The 7500-nt window shown below is 44.3% G+C and overlaps 3 protein-coding genes across 4 annotated transcripts in view; 2 read left to right on the plus strand and 1 right to left on the minus strand.

Moving 5' to 3' along the window:
* LOC126570548 (cell division cycle 5-like protein) overlaps positions 1–1781 on the plus strand; it is a 3391-nt gene extending 1610 nt beyond the window's left edge. The window contains exon 2 of the mRNA XM_050228383.1: positions 1–1781. This exon is cut by the window's left edge and continues 1364 nt beyond it. Within this exon, the coding sequence (XP_050084340.1) occupies positions 1–1450 (1450 nt within the window). The 3' untranslated portion in view covers positions 1451–1781.
* A 232-nt stretch (positions 1782–2013) lies between these two features.
* Positions 2014–5302, minus strand: LOC126570550 (uncharacterized). 2 transcript variants are annotated; one of them, XM_050228389.1, is made up of 9 exons: positions 5169–5302; positions 4844–5084; positions 4543–4763; positions 4185–4422; positions 3748–4079; positions 3389–3626; positions 2952–3283; positions 2594–2834; positions 2014–2534 (listed from the first exon to the last, which is right to left on the minus strand). In XM_050228389.1, exons 1-9 carry the CDS (start codon positions 5211–5213, stop codon positions 2038–2040), a joined length of 2385 nt encoding a protein of 794 aa, XP_050084346.1. In that variant the 5' UTR covers positions 5214–5302; the 3' UTR covers positions 2014–2037. The 2 variants fall into 2 exon arrangements, with proteins under 2 accessions (XP_050084346.1, XP_050084347.1); XM_050228390.1 differs by lacking the exons at positions 3748–4079; positions 4185–4422.
* Positions 5303–5435: 133 nt separating this feature from the next.
* Positions 5436–7344, plus strand: LOC126570551 (TGF-beta-activated kinase 1 and MAP3K7-binding protein 1-like). The gene is made up of 4 exons (XM_050228392.1): positions 5436–5668; positions 5771–5839; positions 5910–6983; positions 7048–7344. Exons 1-4 carry the CDS (start codon positions 5568–5570, stop codon positions 7175–7177), a joined length of 1374 nt encoding a protein of 457 aa, XP_050084349.1. The 5' UTR covers positions 5436–5567; the 3' UTR covers positions 7178–7344.
* The last annotated feature ends 156 nt before the right edge of the window (positions 7345–7500 follow it).

Consider the following 7500-nt stretch of genomic DNA (forward strand, 5'->3'; position numbering starts at 1 on the left):
AGCCTACAAATCGTACCAGAAGCAGTTAAAGTCATCGCTCAAGGAGGGTCTAGCTTCGCTGCCGACACCGAGGAACGATTACGAGATTGTCGTGCCGGAAAACGAGTCCGATGAAACGGCGGATGATGGTGCGCTCACGGCGGAACAGATTGTACCGGATCAGGCGGATGTGGATGCGAAACGCAAGCGGGATCGTCAGGTGCAGGAAGCGAAAGAGCTTTCGCTGCGTTCGCAGGTCATCCAGCGTGAGCTACCGCGGCCGCTCGAGATCAACACGACCGTTTTGCGTCCCGCAAACGAAATGCACGGACTGACGGATCTGCAAAAGGCGGAGGAACTGGTGAAGCAAGAGATGGTAAAGATGCTCAACTATGACGCACTCCGGAATCCGATCCAGCAATCTCAGGCACCGCCCTCGAAGCGTCCCCCATTGGCGCAACACCAGGCGTACCTGGAGCAGCACCCGTACGAGGACATCGATGAGGGGGAGCTGACCGAAGCGCGCAATATGCTGGCCGCGGAAATGGGGGTCGTGAAGAATGGTATGGCGCACGGTGACCTGTCGCTGGAAAGCTACACCCAGGTCTGGCAGGAGTGCCTGTCGCAGGTGCTCTATCTGCCCAGCCAGAACCGATACACACGCGCCAATCTGGCCAGCAAGAAGGATCGGATCGAGTCGGCCGAAAAACGGCTCGAAATCAACCGGAAACACATGGCCAAGGAAGCGAAACGGTGTGGAAAGATCGAGAAGAAGCTGAAAATTCTCACCGCCGGTTACCAGGCTAGGGCACAGGCGTTGGTGAAGCAGTTCCAGGACACGAACGAGCAGATCGAACAGAATTGTCTCGCTCTGTCTACGTTCAAGTTTTTGGCCGCACAAGAGGATCTTGCCATTCCGAAGCGCCTGGAATCGCTCACGGAGGACGTGATGAGGCAAACGGAACGCGAAAAGACCTTGCAATCGCGGTACGCACTGCTCGTGGACGAACTGGAAAGCCTGAATCGTCGGCTAGAGGATGCACGGCTCAATGGGGTCGACTACAGCACTGCTGCGACACCGCCGATGGTGAACGGTAATCATCAAGTGGATGAGGAACGGAAGGAAAGCGCCGATGAAGAGGAGGAGAAAGAAAGCAAAGACGATGAGGAAGAGAACGAAAAGGATAGTGTTCCGGATGAGGAGAGGGCGAACGAGCCACAGGCGATACAGAATATAGAAGAGGAAGAAGAAGAAGAAAAAGAAGAAGAGGATTCACGAGATAGTCAGGAGCAGGAGGATAGGGATGAAGATAGCCGCGAAAGCCAAGAGCAGAAGAGTGACGACGAGGACGAATCATCATCTCAGGGGTCAGCAACTCAGGCACATGCGGATGAAAATGCGGCAGAACCAATGGAGCAGGATGATGGAAGTGAGGAAGGGAATGATGATAGTAGCGAAGAGGAAGACTAGAAAGGAAGAAATGGACTATTAACATACGCAATTGAAAAGAAAGTAATAAATGGAAAGCATGCATTTTCCGGCTAAACATTAGATATTTGATTTCTTTCTTTTTTTCTTTGTTTCTTGACGACTGTCGTCGAATTGCAGCACTCTTATCGCGTGCATTCAGAGTAGGTATTTCGAAGCACTGGACAGGGTTCTCTCGTAATAAAAAGTATGCATAACAGTTGATCAACTTACTTTGTTTACAGGTGTATACGTCCGTAAAGGCAGACTGTTGCAACATTTTAATATACGAATTACATTACACTTCCTTTTAATCTTATAATAAGAGACCGTACATTTCATGTTACATAAATTATACTTGCGCAAGTATAAACGCAAGTATGCTTTCGATAAATTCATAACTAGCGCAGATCGATTTGTTTTCGATGGTGGAAGTCAATAGGTTCGTGCGATTAGTGACATGCGACATTTTAGGGGATTAATTTATATTAATACAAATATAAAGAAATGAAACAAAAATAGCAAAGAAAAAGGGACATACAAATATAAAACAAAAGGAATGCTGCTGTGATTTGAAACATTTCTTCTTCTTAAAGCGGTCCATATTTTTCCACAAATCGAGCTTCCTCCTCGTCCAGAAGTAGTTTTTCTAGTTTCAGTATCATTCTCTTTCTTCTTATTGGCGACATATTGTCTAACTTTCTAGCCATCAATGCCCCAAACCGAACTCCTTCTGATTCGCTGCTTGCAGTGTTTGTCGCTATGCTATCTCTATATGCACTTTCGTTGGCATTGGACACCTCTTCTTTGGTTTCACCGTGCTCTTCATAGGTTGTATCCCTTTCCGTTTTAGTGATTAAAGTGTCTATTGCTATGTTATCCGAATGTTTCATTTCATTTGCAAATATATCGGACACCTCTTGGTCGGTATCATTGTGTTCCTCATATGTCGAATTAGGTTCGACTATTACCTGATAAATTGGCTCCGGGATCGTATGCTGGCGCATAACCCGCGAAGCATGTACTTGGTTCAGGAACATCAGATCTCGGTAGGCAAACCAGCGTGGTTGTCGTACACTATTGCCGTCTGTTGAAATGAATGATTGGTTGAGCATCGTCTGGTTAGAGATAGAACAATACACTCACCAGAAGCAGCAGCGATTCTTTTGGTATGAATGGATTTTAAAGTTCTATAGGAAGCTTGAAGCGATTTCCATTTCCGTTGAACGAAATCCACCGGAAGTCGCATTTTAATGGACACTTCCTTCCAAGCATTAGCTATGCGGGATCGGTTAATGCCTGTACGGTGCAACTTACTCCACAAGCATTCCCTGTTTTTAATTAATTGAATCAATTGAAGCGTTCGGTTCTGCGACATTGGCATTAACTAAAACAACAAGGAAAAAAATTAGATTATTAAATATGCCTCGAATCGTATGATCTGCCGTTATGCTGGTTTTGTCCCAATCCTGGTTTCCTACTTTCTGAATAAATAAATGCTTACCCTCGTTTTACTAACTTTGGATTCGTTGGCAAATATATCCAACCCCTCTTGGTTGACATCACCGTATTCTTTATAAGTCGAATCCCCTTCCGTTTCGGGGATTGATGTGTCTATTGCGATGTTATCCGAATGTTTAACTTCATTCGTAAATATATCTGACGCCTCTTCGTTGATTTCACCCTGTTCCTCATGAGTTGAATTACCTTCAACTGTTACATTACAAATCGACTGTTGGTTCGAAGATTCTGCCTTTACGCGCCAAACACTGACTTCATTTAAGAACAGCATCGATTCGTATGCAAACCAACCGGGTGGTCGTACACTTTTGCCGACTACGGAAATGCAAATTACGTTTTATTGTTTGATGATTACCTGAGCATCGTATGGTTAGAGATAAAATAATTCACTTGAATAATAAATAAAAATAATTCACTTACCAGAAGCAGCAGCGAGAGGTTTGGCACGGATGGATTTAATGCGCCTATAGGTGCCTTTAAGTGAGTTCCATCTATGTTTAAGGAAATCCACAGGAAGTCTCATTTTAATAGATACTTCCTTCCACGCATCATCTACGGATTGGTTGATGGCTGTTGGATGGTACTTATTCCACAGGCATTTCCTGTTTTTAATTAATTGAATCAATTGAAGCGTTCTAGCGTGACTCAGTTTAAATGACTAAAAAAAAATAAATGAAAAACAAGTAGATTATTAAATATGCTTAGAATCGTATGATCTGCCGTTATGCTGGTTTTGTCGCAATCCTGGTTTCCTACTTTCTGAATGAATAACTGCTTACCCTCGTTTTAGTAATTTTGGATTCGTTGGCAAATATATCCAACCCCTCTTGGTTGACATCACCGTATTCTTCATAAGTCGAATCCCCTTCCGTTTCGGTGATTGATGTGTCTATTGCGATGTTATCCGAATGTTTAACTTCATTCGTAAATATATCTGACGCCTCTTCGTTGATTTCACCCTGTTGCTCATGAGTTGAATTACCTTCAACTGTTACATTACAAATCGACTGTTGGTTCGAAGATTCTGCCTTTACGCGCCAAACACTGACTTCATTTAAGAACAGCATCGATTCGTATGCAAACCAACAGGGTGGTCGTACACTTTTGCCGTCTGCCGAAATGCAAATTACGTTTTATTATTTGATGATTACTTGAGCATCGTATGGTTAGAGATAAAATAATTCACTTGAATAATAAATAAAAATAATTCACTTACCAGAAGCAGCAGCGATAGCTTTGGCACGGATGGATTTTCTACCCCTATAGGAACCTTTTAGTGAGTTCCATCTATGTTTAAGGAAATCCACAGGAAGTCTCATTTTAATAGATACTTCCTTCCACGCATCATCTACGGATTGGTTGATGGCTGTTGGGTGGTACTTATTCCATAGGCATTTCCTGTTTTTAATTAATTGAATCAATTGAAGCGTTCTAGCGTGACTCAGTTTAAATGACTAAAAAAAATAAACGAAAAACAAGTAGATTATTAAATATGCTTAGAATCGTATGATCTGCCGTTATGCTGGTTTTGTCGCAATCCTGGTTTCCTACTTTCTGAATGAATAACTGCTTACCCTCGTTTTACTAATTTTGGATTCGTTGGCAAATATATCCAACCCCTCTTGGTTAACGTCACCGTATTTCTGTTCCTCGTGAGTTGAATTAGCTTCAACTCTTACATTACAAATCAACTGTTGGTTCGAAGACTCCGCCTTTACGCGCGAAACATTGACGTGATTCAGAAACAGCATCGCTCGATAGGCAAACCAAGTAGGTTGTCGCACATTCTTGGCATCTATTGAAAAGCACATTAGGTTTGATCATTTGATGGCTGCTTGAGCATCGTATGGTTAAAAGAAGGAATAATTCACTTACCTGGGGCAGTTGCGATGATTTTTTCATGGATGGCCCTAACATGCCGAAAGGTGCCTTGAAGTGAATTCCATTTCTGTTGAAGAAAATCTACGGGAAGTTGCATTTTAATGGACACTTCCTTCCACGCATCAGCTACTTGGGATTGGTTAATGCCTGTACGGTGCAACTTATTCCACAGACATTCTCTGTTTTTAATCAATTGAATCAATTTGAGCGCTCTGTCGTTACTCATAATTACTGCCTATAAAATACCGAAAACCAAGAAGATTAATAAAGATTCTCAATAACGTTTGTACTTCTGTTCTTCGTTCTTCTTAATTCTTACCTTCTTTCTTTTGTCATTTTTGGATTCTATTTGCTCGGAAGCCATGGTCGTTAAATTGGGATTCCCTCGTCCGTGTAGTACTTTTTATAAATTAATTTTGGCGAACAATTAACACTTAACAAGAGACCCAAGAAAATTCGCGGAACGTAAACAAAACAAATCGTCGCGGCTTCCACTAGCCCACTGGCCCAACAAAAATGCGGCCTAGTTCAGTGCTCTTTCGGCACCGGAATGGTACCAAAAGATCGCTTGGTTCAGTGGGTGTGATATTGTTTTGGACCAGCAAAGACAAAACAAAAATTTGCCTCCAAAAAGTGGAAAGTTTAAGATCATTTGGATCCTTTTTAGCTTTAACTTTTCATCTGCCCACCCGGAAACAAGATTGTCTCAGCTCCGGTAATGGAATCGTTGGAAAATATCAACAAAGCGAAATCGTGGACCGATGATCTCAAAGTGTGCAATCAAACAGGTGTGGGAGAGGCCACAAATCAAATCTACAAGTACGTTGCGGATCGTTCGCTTTTCTTGTTTACGTAGTTTAACTAAAAATCTTTCTTACTAAATCTTTCCCCCCCTCTTTCTCCGCGGTTGCCGGGCGATAGGGAAGATGGAAGCAAGTACGAGGGCTACAAGTCACGGGATAAAAAGTGTCGGTCAAGTGATAACACTTTGTCAGTATTGAATGCTGCAGGCGATTGTTGTTTCGGCACTAATTAAAACATGCTTTTTGTGCTGCTGCAGGTCTATGTACGCCATACTATCCGGTCACAACGACGTAAAGGTGGCAGAGTACGCGTTGCAAGGGTTGGCGGCTGATCTTGTCCTGGGTCAGCTAAACTCGTGTCACAGCGAGGAGGCAGTGAAGGAGCTAATGCGCGCCGCATTCAACTCCGTTGAAAAGGGCTACTTGGATTCGATCAATACACACGTGGCCAGAAAGACCGCCATTCAGTTACAGCTATCGGCGGACGGCATGAACCAGTACGAAATATCGCAACAGTTTGAAAACGTGCTGCAGAGGCTGGATTGGATCAATAACGAGCTTTCGATCGGGGCTAGCGCTGTGGTCGCGTTGGTGCACCGGTCCCATCTCTATCTTGGCAACATAGGCAACTGCCGAGCACTGCTGTGCAAGACGGACGAACACGACACCCTGACGGTGACGCAGTTGAGCGTGGATCACAATTTATTGAATGCGGAAGAGGCGGCACGCTTGTTTCGGTTGGGATTGATGGCACAGAACTTTGAGGGCGTTCCGCTGTATAGTACCCGGTGCATTGGAAACTATCTGGGCAAGGCTGGCTACAAGGATTGCAATTTTCTCTCGAGCGCTTCCACGGAGCCGGTCATCTTTGAGCCCGAGATCGTCGGTGGCCTACAGATCACGTCGGCCTGCCGGTTTCTGGTGCTGATGTCGAGCGGTTTGTGTCGAGCGCTACACGACATATTTCCCGGCGAAACGTCCACCGGTAACCGGGAGCTGGTGCGTATGATTTCGGAAGAATTCCAAAACCAATCGACACTGGCCGGAGTGGCGCAATCGGTTGTGCATCGTATTGTGCAGACGCACCACGATGTGTACATGCAGCTGGTAGAGGAAAGCAAACCGCTCACGTTCAGCAGCCGAGACGATGTGACGCTGTTGATAAGAAACTTCAATTATGCGCTCCCGAAGGCATTTATGAATCGAAAGAATGGCGGCAATCGAAGCATCAACTCCACTACCTCCATGAGTTCCAACAGTTCGGATGCTACTCCGACGGATGGCGATCACTCGACGATCAATTCCAACATATCCGTTACCAGTTCAAACATGTACGTATCGCGATGGTGGAATTGTTATCGATGAGGTTCATGATCACCTGAATGTTTCTTCCAGAACGCAACCCGGTAACCCGTACGATTCGAATCAGCGCATTCGGTCACATGTGGATTTCAGCGACTTTTACAGACGTGTCGCCGAAGCGAAACAGCTGGGACAGCTGCCTAGTAATATTGAGTTTGACTAACGTTAGGGGCGTTAAGCTAATTGGAGCGCCCTGTTTTCTGTTGTAAAGCATATTGAACGACAATAATCTTGTGATATACGCGTTCGGGTGGGTCGATCACGAGCAAATGATGAAACCTGTTTTACCACTAATACCGAAGAAACAAATAAATAGTCTCTAGTTGTTGATTGTTGTGAAGTGTTCCGTACTACGATAAGTCTGGTAAATCTAATTGATGGTTATTTTTAAATAAAACGTTCCTGCGGACACCGGCGTGGTGTATGGCGACCTTCGTAAACAGCCGTATATCAGATCGTAGCAACTGTTACTCGACCTATTTGCTG

The sequence above is a fragment of the Anopheles aquasalis genome, chromosome 2 (assembly GCF_943734665.1).
Source record: "Anopheles aquasalis chromosome 2, idAnoAquaMG_Q_19, whole genome shotgun sequence".
Taxonomy (NCBI): Eukaryota; Metazoa; Arthropoda; class Insecta; order Diptera; family Culicidae; genus Anopheles; species Anopheles aquasalis.

Bases quoted from the DNA above. Each gene is read 5' to 3' on its own strand.
- LOC126570550 (XM_050228389.1), bottom strand. From the start codon at position 5,213: ATGGCTTCCGAGCAAATAGAATCCAAAAATGACAAAAGAAAGAAG. The intron at 4,080-4,184 runs GTAAGTGAATTA...GCATTTCGGCAG, and splicing joins AGCTATCGCTGCTGCTTCTG to ACGGCAAAAGTGTACGACCA. The intron at 3,284-3,388 runs GTAAGTGAATTA...GCATTTCCGTAG, and splicing joins ACCTCTCGCTGCTGCTTCTG to TCGGCAAAAGTGTACGACCA.
- LOC126570551 (XM_050228392.1), top strand. From the start codon at position 5,568: ATGGAATCGTTGGAAAATATCAACAAAGCGAAATCGTGGACCGATGAT. The intron at 5,669-5,770 runs GTACGTTGCGGA...GCCGGGCGATAG, and splicing joins GCCACAAATCAAATCTACAA to GGAAGATGGAAGCAAGTACG. The intron at 5,840-5,909 runs GTCAGTATTGAA...GTGCTGCTGCAG, and splicing joins CGGTCAAGTGATAACACTTT to GTCTATGTACGCCATACTAT.